We start from the raw sequence: 20,059 nt of genomic DNA, 5'->3' as shown, positions 1-20,059 counted from the left end.
CTATTTAGTGTGTCAAATTTGTTTTCATCAAGAACAATGTTTTAGTTATAGTTGTCCTCAGGTTTCTGGGTATAACAGTGAAACAACAAATGTTTAATTTTTTTTTATTTGGAAGAAGCAGAGAGAAGTTAAAACTGTTCCAAAAATGTTATATGTACCTTAAGCATGGGTGTGAATGGCATTGGGGATTTATAGTGGATGTAACGCCGCGTGACGTCACACTCTGAACCGGAAAGGGGTCAACAAAGAGGCGCTCGCAGACTGCTCATGCTAGTACTGCATATTTTTTGCCCGTTTATCTCAAGGAAAAAAAAAATGCCGAGTAAACACTGCTGCTATGGAACTTGCAGAAGCGACTCCAGACACTACGATCGTCCACATATGAAGGATGTATTCTTTATTCGTTTTCCGAAGCCAAAAACTCAGAAGGATAAATGTGAACGATGGGTCAGCTTGTGCGGACGTCCAAAAGACCAATTTAACGCCAGCAAGGTGAAGCCTTTCACCTTCATATGTAGTAAACATTTCGTTGGTGGCCATGGTCCTACAGATGACAACCCCGATCCCTTGCCGGCCACTGCTTGCCCCGAAGAGGTAAGCCCATTTCGATCATTTTTCTTTACTTTTTGCTTATCCGTTTGGCCCTATTCTTAGCGCCTGACCTGGGAAAATGTTACAATGTCTATTTTTTTTTTTTTTTAAAGTAGCCTCACATAACAATCGTGTTATGTTGTGAATTGTATGGAAAGATATCCATAGGGGTTAATAGAGTTTTTGAGGAGATTTGTGCAGAGTTTTGGTTTGTGGTTGCAGATTGATCGTATTATAAGGCGCAAAAGAAAAGCACCAACGCCGAAGCCATTCGCAAGCAATTCTGCAACGAAAAGAATCAAAGTGCTGGACTCAGCCAAAAGCGATCTCGACGCAGCAAACATCCTGTTGGATCTCAGTATGATCTCACCTCTGGATGCAACTGACACAGAACGATATAGAGTAAGTGTTATATATTTATTTTGTATGGTGTGGTATAAATCTGATTATCATATATGTATATTACAATAAGCAAATGTTTTTTTATCTTTAAATAAATGCACTGCCAAATAATAAAGCGGAAGTATTAAAGAGGTTTTAAACACCTTCATTTTGTCTGTCTGTCAGTCAGTCAGTCTGTCTGTCTGTCCAAAAATGTAAAGTAATGTTTGTACAGTGCAAAAATCAAGGACCACTTAAGTCATCAACAAAACAACAAAATAGATGTTTATTATAACAAAACAAATTTCAAGCTAATTCCTTATCTATCCTACTTAAATTTCAATTTATCATTTAGATTTGTAGGCCTATTAACCTATTAATGTTCATGTATGTTTGTTTTTCTGCCAGACCAACTCTGTGGGTAGTCAAACAGAAGCTCTGGAACCCTGCTCCAAATGTTCAAAAGTGATGGTGGATGTTGGTTGTCAGACAATATATGACAGATACACATTGAAGTCCAAGATTGAAAACATCATTCTAAAGAATGAAGCAGCCATATCAAGATCCAGGCCTTCCTCTCCTAGTATGCCACCAAGTGATCACCAACCTGAAGATGAGGCCCTCTTGACTTTGGATAATGTAAAAGGAAAAAAATGAAGACTTTCATTTTTACTCCTCCTGGCCTTGTTCAACTTCCTCAGCCCAGTAGTGAATAACCTTACTTACAGGAACAATACTGGCGAAAGTGAGCGGAGTTCAGCTAAAAAAAACCAGAAAGACAAAAATGAATCAATGAACTTTTCATGACCCTTGTTAGACTATGTCATGGCTACATTGAGACACATTTGAACAATGGGACATATTAGAGCATTTACATCATGGTGATCTTCTGTTAGCTGATTATGGCTAAACAGTGAAAAATTTACTCATGTTAAGACAGGTAAAGATGAACATTCCTTCATTTTTGTGAAGTAAGCTCACACCTTCTGAATAGAAAAACAGCAAAGGCATGTATTCATATAGCGCAGTATAACAACCTTATTAAAAAAAATTAAATTGATCTCTGGCATGATTCCCTTGTCTCTAACGCCACTGGCAAGTCAATCCGTCTTTGCTGCTTGTTGTCTTGTTACCTTTCAAAATCAGTTAAATAAAAATAGACATGTTTGTATTTTTGCTGTAAAATGTTTTGCTAATTCTAGATATTTAATCTAAAATCTATGAATATTTAGTGATCATCTCAAAATATCACTTTGATGCTTAAAAACAATGTAGTCACTTGAATGTTTATTTTTACATAAATGCAATTCTAAATTTAATTCGACGGAGAAAGTTTATTGCACAGATGACGTCAGGTTGTCTTTATTAGACGTCTCCATAAATTGACTTAATATAAGTAAACGTCTCATTTCTAACTGTTGCCTCTTCCTTTGATGTGCTACTCGACTCCTTCAAGGCGTAATAATAGGAGGAGCTAACGTGTCAAGTCAACAGAGGATCGAGGATAGTTTTATTAAATGAGACACCGACTGGTGAAAGCTGGCCTCGTCGGTCTCGTGCAGCAGCTGACCAATCAGCCGCGTCCGGGTCTCAACACGAGCAACAGTTCAGTTCGAGATGGCGCCCAGCTCGAAATCAGAAAAGAAGGCTGTCAAACACAGAACCGAAAGAAGGCACAAAGACCACGTCGTGAAACTTCTCGTGCGAGGGAAGGTACGATTGTTATTTGCTTCACCTTGGCAACAATGGTTTTGGAGTAATATGATGTGCCTTGTTTTCATGAGCGTCTGTAGCTGCGACCTAGCTCGTTGGCTAACCAACGCGAATTAACGGAAGAGAATCATTCGAAGCTAGCAGCCAGCACCTTTTCCGTACACTCTTGTGGGTTACACTTGGGCTTGCACTCTGGTATTGGTGCCCAATATGTGTACTAATACTTTAGGGTCTTTTGCTAGCTAGCATATAGTTGGCGTCGGGACAAAAGCTTGTACCTCCAAAATAGTCACTTTTCAGGAGACTCCTAAAAGGGCACATTTGTTCAACCATAAACATAACACTGGGACGCTGGGCAAGCAGAAGAGGCATGTGAAGTGTATAACAAAACTAAAAGCTAAAAATGATAATATACAAATCGTCTCCAATTTATTATTGGCGTAATGTCAGTGAATTCCATGACATCCTTAGAAGAAAGGCACAGCCCTACTACGGTTTCCAGATTCCTATATTAACATTTTACCCGATATCATCCTCCCTAAAAGCAGTATTGGATTACATCAGTCTACCACACATCCAAAATCTCTTATATTAGCATTCAAATATGAGCTAACCATTCCAGACTCTGTTCATGCTCGAATTCGAATAAATGGGTCATTTTGCTCATACCTACTAGTGTTTGTAATAGTATCATTTGATCAAGTCTCTTCTAACTTTAATGCAAAAACAAATAAAAGCATGTTTTATTCCTGATGATATAGTTTCTGATCAATATGTATCGACAAGTAATCTAGGCTGCAAGGACAACCTTACAATACTGAGTACGTACATATTAACTGACAATGTAGGTAGTTGGCGGGAGCCCTCGCACAAGTAGAAACATAGCTGTTCATCTTTATATTGCCAGCTATGTCATTTATTACGCATGTACTGTACACATGCAGCAGTGTGTCTAATACAGGAGTGTCCAAATCCGGTCCTCAAGGGCTGCTTTCCTGCATGATTTAGATTCCGCCACCTCTGTTTATTTACATTGTTCATGTGACAAAAACTAGTTTGAGTTTTAGCTATGCATGATGGCCGTTCAAAGCCCAATAATGTGCAAATATACCACAACAGCTGACGTTTATGTGAATCGTCACGTATTGCCTTGCACCGTGTTTCCCAGTTAATAAATATTTTTGTTGTAATTGTTCCATTATGCAGCTTTCAGGGCAGTTCTCCCAGAATCTTTTCAGGAAGCTCCCTCCGCGAGTGTGTGTCCCATTAAAGAACATTGTCAGTGAGGAATACTTGAGAGCAGGGTAAGTGTTACTTACACCCATAAACTCGTTGCCATTTCTAATGTTTATTTTCAGCAAACTAGTGTTGATCCACACACAAGCCGGTGTTGCAGTGATGCATTCGTATGCCGTTTGATTCCAGGCATATCTTCCTTGGCTTCACCAAGTGTGGCCGCTACGTTCTGTCCTACACCAGGGACTGGGGAGAGGATGATGAGTTTTATTTCTATACCTACCATCTCTATTGGTGGGAGTTTAATCTCCACAGTCGACTCAGACAGGTAAAACAAATCATGTCCTATCACTGGTGAGCAATTATTAGAAGATATTGAGTGAGGCATTTGACACTTATCTATTCTATGTATTTTCATTCTAGGTTCAATATGTGCGCCTGTTTGCAGGTGAAGAAATCTACAATGACCTTTACCTCACTGTGTGTGGGTGGCCAAATGACCAGTCTAAAATTGTCATCTTTGGTTTTAAGTAAGAGTTTTTACACACGGCTGCTTCAGATAATTCTACTTAATTCTGTTGTAATCATGTTTGTCTACGTGACGCAACCTTTCAGCTCTCTCCTGATGAACTTGATGAGCGCCGAGAACTACCGAGACATCTCCATGACAATCGTTTCAATGCCTCCACCTCAGCCTTGCCCCGACTGTTGTTGTGCACTTCCCTCGACCACATCAGTACGCAATGGTAAACAAATCACCTCTTCTGCTGACCTAGCTTCCTTAGCCTGTACGGCTCTTCTGATTGTCACGTGGGTCTGTGCAGGAAGCGGCGAGTGTTTGGAGCACGGCTACGTGCTCAACAGCAAGTATCAGGTGGTGTACCCCTTTCCTACTTTTCAGCCTGCTTTCCAGCTGAAAAAGGACCAGGTCATCCTGTTAAATACCAGCTACTCTCTAGTGGCTTGTGGTATCTCTCTATGCAAAGGTAAATATTTATTTATTTATTTATTTATTTATTTATTTATTTATTTATTTATTTATTTATTTATTTATTTATTTATTTATTTATTTATTTAATAAACATGATATAGCCAGACTGAACTGTCGAATGGTAACTAGTTTTCATGAGTGGCTGACGGTTGACCACAGTGAGCAGCTCGCTACAAGAGTGTCAACATCAAGCAGCAACAACATGTAATTGTAAAGAAATAAGTATGGAATAAAAAAAATTGTTGGCCTGCATGTGTATTCTTCGTCAGGCTCATACTGGCAGATTACTTATTAACGTTTAATTTACAGTACATGCCTGTCATGGTGACAAATATTCCATTCATATCTAATTGTTCATCAACATTTGCGCGACACTATATTCTATTTCGTGGCTGTATGGTTGTTGCTTGCGATTTGGTCACCAATCGGCCCCACAGACCCATATTGTACCCCATGTGCCTGCAAATGTGCGCACGCAGATACGCACAGATCCCCCCACCCCACCCTCGAAAAACTGATCGTACTGGTGCAACTTCTTCCTTTTTTTAGGCGTACCGCTGAGAAATTAGGGCACCTGGTCGCAGTGAGCCCTGCATCGTTTGTCCTTTATGCTCAAGTATATTGTCATAGCTTTATGGCCCACCTATCAAACATGACATTGCAGTTAGCTGGCTTTGTTTGTTTCAGGCAAGGCTGGTCCGTCATCCCCAATCCTCTACACAAAGAGAGCAGCTTTGTCACATCAGGCGCCCACATGCTCCTCTCCCACCGCCTCAACTTCCTCTCAGGGATTTCCTGATAGGCACCCAACACAGAGCGGGTTCACCCCTGCGCCGCCTTCTCCCAACCAAACACAAGCAGCAATGCGAGCCAGAGAATTCGCAGCCGACCTCTTCCGACGGGCCCAAAGCGGAGCAGGTGGAGGTGAAAAAGAGGGAGCACTGAAACCATCAGAGCCGCTGGTGGTAAACGGCCAGCAGGATGAGCAGGATTGTCCAAAGTCTATGCAGAAAGAAACACGGACCTGTTTGCCACAAATGTCGACAGACGGCCATAGTTTAACGCAGTCATCAGAACAAATGATGTCTCCTGCATCATCTTCATCATCGGCTTCTTCCCCTCCCACCCCACCTGCATCCCAGGAGGTTGACCCTAGTGAACCTGGATATGTCAACTACTCGTGTCTGCACTACTGTTCCAAGCCAGGCTCATTGGAGCAGAATACAGGAGGAGATACAGGTGAAAAAAAATCCAAAGTATATGCACACCTGCTGTATTATGACCACTTGCACAATTTGAATGACAGTCAATGTAATGGCGTTGTTGTCTAACATGCAGCCTGTTCAATTTTTCATTATCACTCTGAGAGGGCTACTGATTTCAATTGAATCCCATAATTGTCCCTGCGTTTGATTAAAGGATCATTATTTTTGAAAATTCTAGCTTTCAGGCCTTGAATTTGCTGATTTTTGCACATTAGCTGTCATTAGGAAAATGTTTTCAGTTGTCTTGTGAAGCTGTACGTCTTAATCTCTTTGTCTTTATTGATTTGCGTCTCGTTTTTTGTGTCAAGGTTATGAAGACGATAAAGTACAGCTTCCGTTCACCGTCACCGATCTTAAAGGGCGGAGCCTGCAGCTGGTCAGCGAGCCACACGATGGACAGGTCTGTGACGTACTGGAAATATCAAAAGCATGGGTTTGCATGCAGCATTCATTGCACTTTTATGGTAAAACCTACAATCAAAATAGCACATTCATCTCGACTGCCAATCACTGAAATGACATCACTCGCATTCTCGCTTACTTGTGAAAGTAACTAATAAACAATGCACAATTGACAATGAAGAGAAGACGAGGGGGGGAAAAATAGCCCAAGGTATACAGACTGCTATAGTTTGTTTGCCACGAAAAAGACCTCTGGGCAAAGACATAAAAGAATAAACATCATATATACTAAAACATAATTCCACTCGGACATCTCTCATTGTATGCCTGCATTTGAGTGAATTAATTCTGCATATGTGTGTGTTATTTTACAGAGTGTACGTGTAGAGCAGCTGACTCTGGACTTTGAGTATCTAATTAATGAGGTGATCAGGAAAGACGCCGCCTGGGCGCCGCAGTTCTGCTCTTTCAGCGACTATGATGTGGTCATATTAGAGGTAAACTAACAAATACGACGCAGTGCCACGCACTTTTGAATTAAAGTGTGTGCCTGAGAATGTTTTTGTGTGTGTGTGTCAGGTTTGCCCGGAGACCAACACAGTCATGATTAGCATCGGCCTGTTGTTACTGGCTTTCTCCCCTTCGGAGCATTGCAGGTGCCGTTGGTCTTTTGTTACTTTTTTTTAGGAACAAGCTTAAAGTTTCCTTTCTTAAGCTCTTTTTCTCTTGTCAGGCCCAACACGTACCATTCAAACCTGCAGGTCAGTTGGGACCTTAACACAGGTGTGTGTTGCACTGTAGGCATTGGTGACCTTACAGAGGTCAAGGGTCAGACCAGGTAAGCAAACACCCAGTGTGATCCTACATGACATAGGCCCGCTTCACCTTATTTTGCTGAGTCAGCAATGTTAAGTCAGGCCTTTGCAATGTTAGATGCAGAAGTTTTGACTCCAACCAGAACTTGTTCAACCTGATTAGACTCTGGCCTTTCTGTTATTCAAATGTGCCGTTCAGTTATTCAGAGTACCCAAAAAAGGAGAGCCAGTGCTTTTGGCAGTACAATGAAAGGAAATATGTCAAGCTCTAGATTTGAAATCTACAAGTCGCATTAGAGTAGAAGTCACAAGTTCAGACCTATACAGTAGTCCGCACAGTCCGATAAGAAAGAGGAGAAAGCCAGAGAAGCCATCTTAAATACTAAGCTAGCATGCCATGTTGTCACAAAATAATACTTTCACTACAGAAACAGGAGAGTAATTACTGTTAAGAGGCTGAAATTCTAACGATTTGGGACTATTTTAAGTTAAACAATGTCTTAAAACAGTTAATCAAGATAGTAGTGAGTCAATAACAAATTAGTTGTTAATTAACCAATTAATTTTTGTACCTGTTGTCATAATGTACAAAAGCATGCAGTAATGCATATAACTTGTCTCGCTTGTCAGCGGGCGTGTGTGGAGTTCCTACAGGAAGTCCTGCGTGAACACGCTGATGAAGTGTCTCATTCCTGAGAGCAGCTCGCGCTCCATCAATCGCATGACCAACGAAGGACTACACAAAGGTCAGTTGAAGCTGCAGATTCACGTCATGACAGTATGAAGTTTGTCCGAGGCTTGTTTCCGTCTAGACATATTTGGGCATACTCATCTTCCCCAGTCAATAAACGTATTGTAAAGCTGCTTCAAAAATTTAAGGGTCAAAAAGTGCTTGAAGATTGGTTGAATAGGCTTAAGTACTGTTGAATTAATGGTTACTCCTCCCCCATGTAGGATCATCTCTTCAGGTGCTGGCTGATAGCGAGAGATGCACATGGATTGTCCTGTGATGCTGGGTGCAAATGAAAAGGAGAGCGAACAGCCTTGGGGCTCAACTGCACTGTGATAACGTACACATCAAAACTGTACTCGGTGTCATATACCGGTAACTGCACATTATTATTATTATTTTTTATTTCAGAGAGACATCTGTATTTACATAATGTTTAATTTGTAAGTACAAAAAAATGAACTGGACTGGATAAAGATTGCCACATCTAAGTTCTTTTCTTATACAGTATATAAGTACTGTATAACTAAAGTGTTTGTCTGCTATAGAGAGTGTTGTGAGTACGTCAACCTGCACCTGTAAAGGAATATGTATTTCTGTGTATTTCAGCCCCCTTTTTGTTGACTCACAAGGCTGTAGTTTTTCTCATTGCACAGAACAAAGCAACTTTATGTTTACTCTAAATATCTTGGGGGTGCGTCTATAAAAGTATTTGTTTCATGCTTGTTGGTTCTTCAAGTCTTATACATGTTTCACTGGTTGATGTAATGCTGTATATTCCTGGCAAGGAATTAGGAATATTTCTTGAAGTTTTGTCCAAATGAAATGTTGCAGAGTGTGTCAAACAATACGATTTGTGTTTATCCGATTTGAGTGATGTTCACATGATACGAAGATGGGGGGTTTCAAAGGCACCCATTTTACATAAGAGTCTCAAGGGACACCACCAAACAAAAATATGGATCTTGTATCAAGTTACTGACTTGCCATAAAGCCATAACTTATTCATTCTGCCATTGAATGTAAGAGTAATTCATTTTTATGCCTTTGTCACTGGTATAGGTACATTTGAATGCTGATACGTTGGTAAATTTTAATAACTTAGACATATTAACTGAAATAAGGCATCACCCCATGCCATCTTTCGGAGCACCGGTGTGCGTTGGGAATCACTGCAGTAAACAAATACAATATGCACACATTTGAGAATGCAATCACAACCTTTTAGTCAATGACAACAAAGCTACAAAGATCACAGATTGTACCAAGGTTTTAAGAGGGACATCAATAAGATCTCTTGATGGAAGGTCCAGCAGTGTAAGATTAAAGGGAGAATCCACATTACATGAACAAGAACAAAACAACTTTGTGAAACCCCATTTGAATTTTTTTCTTTCTATAGAGTTCTGCCCGGGCAACAAACACACATTGTTTCCTTAAGTGGTCTCGGAAAATAATTGAAATCCTGATAAAATAACCTGATTATATAAAGGGTCGATTGGCAAGTTCAGCACATCTCCAGGCCTGGTCCAACATCACATTAAAAATCAAGCTTAGTGTTCTGTAGGCATACCACAACGTTTCCTAAGGCAATTTATGGTCAAACAACATACAATTTGGATATATGACACCAGAGGATGAAAAATAAACTAACACTACAAAACATTGTACAGCAGCTGGTACATCATGTTAAACGAGCCATATCATGCGAAATCATTTTTTAGGGCTTTTAGCCCTGTTAAAGTGATCATTCCTGTGTGAATTTGAGATGTCATACTTTATTTGCGGTTATTGAAGGCACCTCGAGGCTACCAACAGATGTGTGAGCACAGCGAAGGCGGGGTTTGAGTAAAACAAGTCTTACTTCCGGGTTAGAAATCTTGCCATCAGAATAACTCGTATTTCATAAGAAACTAGATTGTTCTTGTGCAAAGGGCAATATATATAATATACATCCCTATAATTAACTGTGGAAATGTTAAAATAGCATGATACAGCTCCTTTAGTACTCAGGTATCTGAAGTCAATAAGAGTGCTTCTGAATCTAGCTTATACAAGTTTCCTTTTATCTTGGATGGTGGTTTGTCTTTGCATTGTATGCATGAAGGAATGAAGGAAATGAATGGAGAGGCTAGGCAAAGATGACAAATGGTGATCTTGACAGACATGGCTCACGTGATTTTTAATAGCTACAAAAGTTCAAGACAACAAGGCTACAGAACCCTCATATATACGTATATGCAACAATACACACGATATTGAATACAAGTTCAATTGGGCTAGCAATCTCTCAAAGGCACAGCGAATCAGTTAGTTGGCCAAATTAAACAGGACGTACAGAAAGTAAATAAAATATGGCATCCACAACCAGTTGCCCATTAGTGAGCCCATAAAATCCATTAATCCTGATTATAAAACACCCCTGCATAGACATTGCTTAAAGGGCAATATGAGTGATTTTGGACATCACCAGGACAATTTCTCTACATTATCTGGTTAGTGGTTAAGGCAGGACAAGGGAGACTCAGGGAAATATCATGAGTGTCCATCAGGTAACTATGTGGCATTTGTGCAGGGCTGGCCACTGAATGTTCTGGGAAGGCACAGGGATCATACACGATTACATGACAAAAGAGAAACAAAATGGCAGCACAAAAAAGCAAAAAATACATCATTGGCATAAAGGGCACTCCTGTTTTCTTAAACATGCGCACACTCGACAAACAACACCCAGCACACATGACAAAGGGTGCAGGATGGGATGACTTGATGGCGTTAAAGCAAAAGTTTCTCTGTGTGTGTGTGTGTGTTTTCCTCTAAGCCGGTGTATTGTGCGTCTCTGTCAGATTGTGCAGGCTTAAAGTGGTCCTGGGCTGCTTGGCGGGCGGCTCCAACAGCTCCTTGTCTTCCAGCATGCTCAGAGAGCTGGACTGCAAGACCAGATCTGCGCTTTCATCCTCACTCTCCTCATCCTCATCATCGTCTTCCTCATCTGATGGAGAAGAAATGGCGAGGGGTCAAAAAGGACTGCAAAAAGAAGACACTATAGTGTGCTGATGTTACCTTTCTCCAGGTCCGGAGTGGATCGGCTCTTGACTGTGCTGGCAAACTACAACACAGAAGGGAAACATCTGACAAGGTACAGAAAACTCACACATAAAATGGATATCTGAAAACAGAATGTCCAAAACTTTTTGAGTGTTGTGTTATTTCCCTCTTTTCAAACACTTACTTCTCCCATGACGGCAACTGGGGTCTCTCCTTTCGCCTGAGCCACTCTGTGCTCAATCAGGTAGTACATGTACTCATCGTACAGCAAGCGGATCAGGTGAAAGGATCCGAAGCTGGCGGCGCTGCGCAGGGTCAGGTCCCGAATGACCATCGAACTGGTGGTTGGCAAGACATTTTTAAGACTTTTAGCACACGGCAACAAATCATAATTCTGGCCAGCTGTCGCTCACCTATAGAAGGACCAGTTGAGCAGAAAGACTTTGGCGGCCTTGGGTAGGGCGACGGGGTTGGCCTCGTAAGGTTTGAGCACCTGAGAGACAACGCCATCCAGCCACGAGGCCCACTGCTCCAAGGAGTTCTGCTGCTGCAGGGTCATCTTGAAGTCTTGCTCCAGCCGCTGGACGATTTGATCCTCACACTGACACACCCACGACGCTTGTTCCTGATGTAGGGTTAAGTGGGTTGAGACAAGGTTAGGTTCTCCGACGTCCTGCTACGCTTGTGTTCTTCGGCGTCGCCAGACCTGAACGTTGGTGAAATCTACACGGTTGAGGTCAGAGAGCATCTGGTTGATCTGAGCCGAGTTCTGGAGAACGGCACGGGCTGCCTGGGCCAGGTGGTTCAAACTGGTGTAGCGACGCAGCGTTTGGGAAAAAGAGCTGACACACACCACCTGAGGGGGCACCAACGCTACATTCTCAGCCATCTACTCATCTCTACTGACTCTCAATTCCAAAATAATGATTAATTTGATAATTGATTCGTAGTTGATTCATCAAATAATGATTGCACCTCTGAGGAATAGAATACAAACCTTAATGCGAACCATCTCTTCTGGGATGTTCATCATGGCGCCGGACAGCCAGCTCTCCAGACTCTTAGCAAAATTACGGATGGCCTGAGTTAAGGCACCTGAGGACAAACGTGAGAAACGTGTTGAAAATCAACAGGTTGCTCTCACTTTGCACACCTTTGTCATCCCGTCGCATCCTTACTGGGGATGGGTCGGAGCACATCAGGGATGAGGATCTCCACCAGCGTCTGATAGAGCAGGTTGTCACACGTTCTTGTCCAGTTTAGTACAGGCTCAAACTTGCACAGCAGCACGAGGCATGATTTTGGCAGACGTTTCTCCGACTCGTGGTGACTGGAAGAGCATGCGGTTGCTATTGGAGCAGCGGAGGTTGTGGTGGTGGGTTAAGTGTTTTACTTTTGGCACTCACAGATTGAGAGTTTCTGGTTCGCTGCTTTGGCTGAACCTCCAGAAGGACTTCCAAAGTGTCTCCACAAGAGTGAACTGAAGGTTCACCATCACGTCTAAAACGGCCTGTTGCCAAGAAAGAAAAAAAACACGGCAGTGCTTGCTGCTGAAATAGTGTTTGCGTTCTGAAATGTAGAATGTTTGTCAAAATGCTAACATGACAAAAACCAAAGTGACTTTTTGACCTCTCTGTTGCCTACCTCACAGTGTTCCCTGTAGAGCGTCTGAAAGGCCTTAAGGTGTTCAGGCAGGATCCCATCAGGCAGGCTGCGCTCTTGCACGTTCATCTCAACGAAATCAGGCAACGGACGTGATGCTTCTACACAAGATGGAGGACAGACACACTGTCGTCACCACTACAGCATCTTCTCTTCCGCTTGAACTTCTTGGTAGGGCTGGGCGGACACAAACCATCATTGTACACATTCAACTAAATGTGCCAGTTCCTCACCCAGGAACTGCTGGTACTGCTGCACCTGGGCCGAAATATCACAAACCACTCCTGCCTGCTGCTGGGACGCCCCCCCTGAGGTCCCATTGGCGATCCCCTCTGTTTTCTGAACCGCCTTTACCCTTTTGGACAGAACGCACCCAGGTCAGAACGACAACGAGGGGAAGTAGGATACTGGGGCGCCTCTTTGTATGAAAGCCCACCTGCTTTTCTGTGAGAACGGCTGCTGCCGCATTGCCATGTGCTGCTGTTCGTCCATCAGTCTGAGCAGAGGGGAGCCAGATTTGATCCTGAGTCCATAGTAGTGGTACTTTGAGTTCCCCCTGAAACAAGCGTGCCAAAACTTACAAGGAGGCGGTGCACAAGTGAATGACAAGAACGAGCGCGGCTGTACATACCGCGTGCCGAGCCTTCGAGTGCGGAGCCCCATGAAGACGGACCTGATGAGTTTGCCAAAGGAGGCGGCATTGACCGGCTCCAGCTTCTGCTCCTGGCAGTGTAGCAGGTAGTGGTAGTAGAGGGTGCAGCGAGGCAGACTCACCCCCTCTGCACCTTCGTAATTGTCACACAGCCACTGCACCTGAAGAGCACAGCCACAGTGGTGGTCATGTCCTGCCATAACCCAGAAAGCATTCCAAGCGCTTCACTTTTTCCACATTTTATGTTATGGTATCAATCCAAAATCAATCTTTGCTCATTCGCCCATTCATTCACTGGAGTACTCACAGTGGCCGGAGGGGCACGTGAATTTGGGCTGGAGTAGCTCTGTCCTCCTCCACCTCCTCCCCCTCCTCCTAACAAATAAGCCCCCTGAATGACATAACCGGAGCCACTCGCAGAGGTGCCCCCGCTGGCAGCAGCTGCTGCCGCAACAGAGGAGGAGAGAGTCTGTGAGGTCACCGAGCCGCTGATGTCGGACTCCGAGCTAGACGTGGCCTCGTAGAAGTTGGAGGAGGAGGCGGGAGGGGTCTGAGAGTAGAGGGGTGAGTCGGAAAAAGAGTAGCCGCCTGGCCGGCTGGAAGGAGGGAAGAATTGGAGATTGAATTGTAACTGGACGGCTGAGAGATGCAAAGTTGTAAACATTTTTGTCACTCACATAGAGGAGGTGGTGAAAGCATTGTCGGAGCCTCCTCCATCCACATACTGCACCTGGCCCGAGTACACCTGCTCCACCTTGAACGAAAAACAAGGAAAGAGGAGCTTTGCAGTCGAGCAACAAATCGGAATATGGATGGACAAAAAGTTTGGATCTAATTTGGTCAAATATACTCAGCTTTAAACAGTATCAGGTTCTTTGAATTTATTTCTTCAATATTTATGAGCTGAGTTGTTATTGCAATCATGCAACAGGATGGCACACCTTTATGGAACAGAGCAGCCCACTCATTTTTTTATAATCCGTCTCTCTGATTTTGTACTGTCAAAGTTCCCAAAGAGGCCCAACTGCTTTCACATGACATGAACAGGAAACTACGGAAACAACAGGAGTAGGTCTGCTACGAACACACATCCTGCCACTCTACTGGGAAGGTTCGTGTACTTCCCAAGACACGTTGGGGCTTCGCAGTTGGAGGACTGCTGCTGAAACTCCAGAACTCAAGTATCTCCATTAACAAGATACTTAGCAGTGGCAATCTGGTAAGCGTAGTAACCTCCAAAGTAATATCATGAGACACATAAACCCAGAACAAATCTTCCATTATTTCCTAAGGGGAAATTCTTTTGAAATAAGCAAACAGCGTGGTTTTGGCGATTGAATAATTTTGATGAGATGTTTTTTTGTCTTTACCTCTTGATTGATGTGCGCAGACTGCAGATTATTGACGTGTCCTGACTGAACCCTCTTGCCAGCCTGTGGCACCGTCTGCAACACTGACCTCTGCTGGTAAATACATTCAACGTCATAATTAAATTGTCGTCCAAGTCATTAATCGGCAGAGAACATACCTGAGTGGTGGTCTGCACTGGCTGGACCACCCGTGTAGGCACACCCGGGGCAGGTGAGCTGGATTCTGACAGACTGTCATTAGAGTGCGCAGAACCCTCTGAGTGAGAAAGAGACTTGAATGAGCAACAAAGAAGCCAAGCAAGTACAAATAAGGCAACTCACGGCATGTGGCTTGCGGATTGTAACAAAAACCAGTGTAGAACATCCCGTGTGTGTTTTTGGGTCCAGCCGAGGAGAAACTGACAAGAAAGCCCTCGTCTCTGCTTTATAACTTGTGTAGAGAACGACCGGCTCGGACAGCTAATCTCCCCAGATGGAGAGCAATCCCTCCATCTTGTAAACATGCATTTTGGATGCGAGAGGAAAATGGGACGCATGAGGGTTGTTGGCTACGGGATGATGGACAACATGTGGAGGGAAGGCTCACGCATTTCCTTTTTCATTTGAACCCGTTTAGACTAATGGATTTCCCAGTTTGCAATGTGACACTTGTCCTTTTCCAAAATGAACAAAGCAACCTTTTACTGATTTTGAATGCAAAATACAAACGACTTAGTTCTAACAAAGTTCTGAATGCTACCCCTAGGTGTCCCACCGAGACACCCCTCCAGAGCTGAGCTGCATCTTGTGACTTATGGAACAAACCTTTCCTGTGAAGCCTGTGTTTGTATCACTCAATGGACTCTCTTTCTTTCTCTCTGCCTCTCTCTTTCTCTCTGCTATAACTCTTCTCACTGAGTGTCTGATAGATGTTCTGCTGCTTCTAACTTGTCAATACATCTGAAATGAAAGCACAACTGGAGACAGATCATGGACTATGAAATGGTGAAATTTGAGTATTGTCTAAGAGCATAAACTTCAAATAAGGCCGATTGGGAATTTACTCACCTTAGCTTCCGATAGAACATTCCATTAAAAAAAAACAACAACGCTTTTAATACTCCCTTGTTTTGCTAGACTTCTAAGTTGCATGGATGTTGATACTACAGCCAATTTCAACTGCCATAAGCAGGCTTCTCTCACAAATATAAACAGATTAATGGAAGCAGAATAGTGCAAACAACATATTGGCTGTCATGTTATGTTCCACCTTAATTAAATATGCACCGTTATCAAGATGATTGAATAGGCCTCAGACAAGCCCCATGCCCGCCTGTCCCAGCATGTGACTTACTGGGTGAGTATACTGTGTTACTTGACACCGGCAGGCAAAAATATCCACTAACAGATGGACCTAAAATAAACATCCCAAAAAAGAATTAGCCTAAGGCCTCATTCTCTTCTCATTAAGAGCAGCTTTATTTAATGCCAAATATTTTCTTTGACATTTAATATTTGTCACTTCAAGGGGAATAGGAGAACATGAAGTTGAACCTCACATCCAGAAAACACGTATTTATCACAAATGAGGTTGCCACGGATACAGATTTCTTTTGCTAGTAATTGGGAATGGCAGCTATTTCTCAAGATACATTCTTATAACACTAACTCTCCAGCAACCTCAAAAAGAAGCTGCATTCCATCCCTCACATTTGGTACACTGTAACCTAGCAACCACATGCATCACATTATATTGTTGTGGTCTGCTCATTCACGCACACGCACGTTACTAAGTGTGCTGACAATGGTAATAATGACTTACCACTGAGTTGACTAAACATCATGACCACAAATTAAAAGGATTAGACGATGGCAGGAAAATAACAATTCAACCTTTTTCCTTTTACTGTTCAATTTGGTGCTCAGACTGATCATATCTCATCAACCTTATTGACAGCTTCGACTGATTTGCTTAGAATGATAAATTTGACTGCCTACATCTCATGTCATGTCCCCCGTAATTATTGTGCAAGCTTAGGAATTCAATAGTTTGTCACATGTTGCTCACCTGTAACCGTCACTATGATGTATTGGGATGAGGTGTTCTGACCATTACTCTTCTGGGCCACAGTGTGCTGGATTTCTGAGCTTATATAGTGCTGTGTAGGAGCTGCTAGAACAGCCGCCTTCTGGCTCTGAGCCTGGGTAGGTGGAGCTTGGGACGAAAGTGCATCCTGTCCAGTTTTGGCTGATTGATTGGCTGATGCAATGCTTCCAGAGGTTAGTGGGAGTCCGGCCAGGAAGTGTGCTGCTGTCTTGGTGGAAGAGGGTGTGGTGGAAGCCGGAGTTGATGCTATGGTTACCGTGTTGGTCTGCTGAGGCTGGAGGTCTTCTGAGTAGCCAGAAGTTGCCATGGCAACCAATCCTTTGAGGCGCCACCTCTGTTGATTAAAAGAGGGAGACAATATCAATTGCGAATATCCTCCAAACATGTCTTTGACGTCATATCCACTCGTGTTGTTGCAACACAGTGCCACACAAATCTTAGTCTGTGTGTGTGTTCTCGTGCGTGCATGTTTGAAGAGGAAATGGGGGTTTATCTCTAATTTCAAGCGATATTTTTTCAGCTTCAGTCCACTACATCTAACAAAAAATGAGCAACACACAGGCAACAAACTGTTTTCAATTGTAATAAAGTAAGCAAGGGCTATTCATATGAACGAGCTACCACTTATCGCCTCTGAGACTGAATTCACATGCACAATTATTGGACCCAGCCATTCAGGACTTTAGACTATCCCAACCTAAGATAAACCACTCCGGTGTGCACCCACACGGTAAACACGACGCAGAGATGATCATCGAGCACATCGTGTCAGGGAAGTGAGTTCAATGTCACACAAAAAAACTTTTCCCAAGGGGTTCAAAGTAAATAACACATAACTCCCAAATACGCACGTTTATAAAAACGCGATCCAAGAAAGTGGATTGTAAATATGTGCGGGGGGGTGGGGGGTAACATAAGCTTCACTCGCTTATAGGTGTGTTGAGTTAGCGAGAGTGATAGCTTCCCCGGCTAACAGCTCGTCACTTAAGTAAGCTTGGCGTGCGCTTGAGCAACCAAGCTGTTGCTAGCGTGCTTGTAATTCTTCGATCATGACATAAACACCACACGCAGTTAAATGTGACACTCCACGAAAGATGAATACAATAGGCGTGGAAAAAGTCGAGTAGTCACAAGCGTTACAACACACCCGCCATCTTGTGCTCTGATCAGAGATCTGACATCGCCATAACAACCGCCTGCACATGCAAAAAAAAAAAAAAAAAATCTCGCAACCACTTTCATCACCGACATGCTCGAGCACTTCCCGCAAACACAGACGAATACACCAACAAAAACAACCATGCAACTTTAGAGAGCATAAAATAACAATGAAATCTCATTTTGAGGAGTTCACCTCTGTTTTTTCCCCGGTATTGTCCTTTTAGTGCTAAGTTTTTTCCTTACATTCGGGTTGTTGACTCCCGTTGCTTGGTTCTCGTCGCCAGGACTACCGTGACTATGGCGCCTTGCCTTCACCGGGGCAACTGTTGCTAGCCTCTTACCTAAGCCCCGCCTACCACTAAATGTTGATTGGACCATTTCGGCAGGGATAACTACGTCATTAACAGTACTCTTCTCTCAGTGGACAATGGCCGCTGTCTGTCACTCTGACGGACCAAGTGTCTCATGACCACTTCTAGTTTCAGTGAGAACTCACCAGTTGGCTTCTTGAGTGAGTCCCTCGTTTGTGTAATAAAAGTTTTCCAGATTAGCAGCGTTCGTGCCTTTAGGCTGTTTTTCCAACTGAAAGTCCGACTTTATGGTTCAGGATCAGGGTTATAAATGTAGGCTCTGCTTGGAGTTTTCAGGTTCTCCTGGTGCCTCATGCTTGTGTGAAATTTTCCCTCCCAAAAATATTGTAATAGTGAGGCATATTCTGTCAATTTTACACAAGACATTTAGATTTGAATTCAAATGATGAATATGAGACAAGAGATTAACAGATCATCTTGTATTTCCAGGTAGCCCACTGTAATATCTGATGCACATCTTCAAAGATAGCCCAATTTGTGACACAACATTCGATTTTTAGGTAAGAAAATGTATTGACACAGGTAAATCTAAATGCATTGAGTGAATAACACTTCTTTTATAAATTCTCCTCTCAGTTTGCTATAGTTGCATCAAATCTCGGACACATTGAAATCATCATCCGTTTGCTGTTTTGGTTTGTGATGTTGTTTTCAAGGTTTAACTGGCCTAATATAAAACCTTCCAATTCTTTTCAATGGCTATCTATCCATCCATCCGTCCGTCCATCCATCCATCAATCCATTCATCAACCCATCGAGCCATCTCCGGCATGCTTTGATCAAGATAAACAAGGGTGAATAATAAAAGCACACTTCCCATTCATTTTTAACACTCGGTTGAAACTACTTGGTTTTCTCATGCAACTGAACCACTGCTCACTCTGCCCTTGTGAGGGGAACGGCTTTTGTAACCATGGTGACTAGTGGCTTAAAGGGATCTTGTTGAGTCATCCTAAAAAAGCTAGTTTGAGATGCTAAGCGCACGAGAGACGACTCGTCAAGTCAATGAACCGTATTTTCTAAATCGTCCAAATTTTGACATCACAATTTGGCAAAATTCTGAACTGCTTGCACGTAAACAAATTTTCTCAAAAGGTAGCTAACAAAGCCATTACTATGTTGCATAACACTTTGTGGATGTGCATGCGCCCCAGAGACCCAAACATGTGTTCTTATTCCATTTAAATGGAAGTTTAAACAATAGAGTTTATCAGACTTTGTGCAGGATTTTACTTCATTAGGCCATCCTACATTGCAAAACAAGTAAATGCATTCATGTGTGTACACAAGGACCCGACCAAACAAGATTTTTGTACTTCCTTAGGCCATCCTACATTGCAGAACATGTGAATGAGCATTCATGTATGTACACAAGGGCACAAACAAACAAGATTTCCCAGAGATATTAAGCAGTCTAAATTGATGAGGTACATGGAGAGAGTGAAATCTTTTCAGCTTCTGGTTGAGAAGATGCCATGACTGAGATATCGCCATGTGTCACACAAAGCACAACAAAAGCTACCAGTGAGGGCAGAAAGGGCAAGTAAAAGGTCACAGGTGATTAGATTGTTGAGAGCTCTGTTGG

The 20,059-nt window shown here is 42.8% G+C and overlaps 3 protein-coding genes across 5 annotated transcripts; 2 read left to right on the top strand and 1 right to left on the bottom strand.

Moving 5' to 3' along the window:
- Positions 1–87: 87 nt before the first annotated feature.
- On the top strand, positions 88–2,143 carry LOC148399140 (uncharacterized). Its single transcript, XM_088374205.1, has 3 exons — positions 88–594; positions 814–993; positions 1,381–2,143. The coding sequence occupies exons 1-3, from the start codon at positions 268–270 to the stop codon at positions 1,627–1,629; spliced, it is 756 nt and encodes a 251-aa protein (XP_088230331.1). The 5' UTR covers positions 88–267; the 3' UTR covers positions 1,630–2,143.
- A 302-nt stretch (positions 2,144–2,445) lies between these two features.
- dcaf15 (DDB1 and CUL4 associated factor 15) lies at positions 2,446–8,972 on the top strand. Its single transcript, XM_088373496.1, has 13 exons — positions 2,446–2,685; positions 3,892–3,989; positions 4,111–4,249; positions 4,345–4,451; positions 4,537–4,667; positions 4,746–4,907; positions 5,600–6,151; positions 6,486–6,577; positions 6,954–7,076; positions 7,159–7,235; positions 7,313–7,417; positions 8,025–8,140; positions 8,349–8,972. The coding sequence occupies exons 1-13, from the start codon at positions 2,590–2,592 to the stop codon at positions 8,402–8,404; spliced, it is 1,854 nt and encodes a 617-aa protein (XP_088229622.1). The 5' UTR covers positions 2,446–2,589; the 3' UTR covers positions 8,405–8,972.
- A 1,309-nt stretch (positions 8,973–10,281) lies between these two features.
- On the bottom strand, positions 10,282–18,465 carry rfx1b (regulatory factor X, 1b (influences HLA class II expression)). 3 transcript variants are annotated; one of them, XM_088373492.1, is made up of 18 exons: positions 18,347–18,465; positions 16,904–17,276; positions 15,015–15,112; positions 14,857–14,949; positions 14,164–14,240; positions 13,794–14,082; positions 13,466–13,647; positions 13,271–13,390; positions 13,068–13,189; positions 12,817–12,935; positions 12,579–12,682; positions 12,351–12,502; positions 12,170–12,267; positions 11,879–12,028; positions 11,586–11,797; positions 11,357–11,510; positions 11,188–11,233; positions 10,282–11,116 (listed from the first exon to the last, which is right to left on the bottom strand). In XM_088373492.1, exons 2-18 carry the CDS (start codon positions 17,247–17,249, stop codon positions 10,941–10,943), a joined length of 2,538 nt encoding a protein of 845 aa, XP_088229618.1. In that variant the 5' UTR covers positions 17,250–17,276; positions 18,347–18,465; the 3' UTR covers positions 10,282–10,940. The 3 variants fall into 3 exon arrangements, with proteins under 3 accessions (XP_088229618.1, XP_088229620.1, XP_088229619.1); XM_088373494.1 differs by having other exon boundaries at positions 14,857–14,946; XM_088373493.1 differs by having other exon boundaries at positions 18,297–18,432.
- Positions 18,466–20,059: the final 1,594 nt, after the last annotated feature.

This window comes from Syngnathus floridae, chromosome 4 (assembly GCF_059516105.1).
Source record: "Syngnathus floridae isolate MCC-2025c chromosome 4, RoL_Sflo_1.0, whole genome shotgun sequence".
Taxonomy (NCBI): domain Eukaryota; kingdom Metazoa; phylum Chordata; class Actinopteri; order Syngnathiformes; family Syngnathidae; genus Syngnathus; species Syngnathus floridae.
The sequence above is the reverse complement of the archived record's forward strand: the minus strand, read 5'-3'. Positions and strand labels throughout refer to the sequence as shown.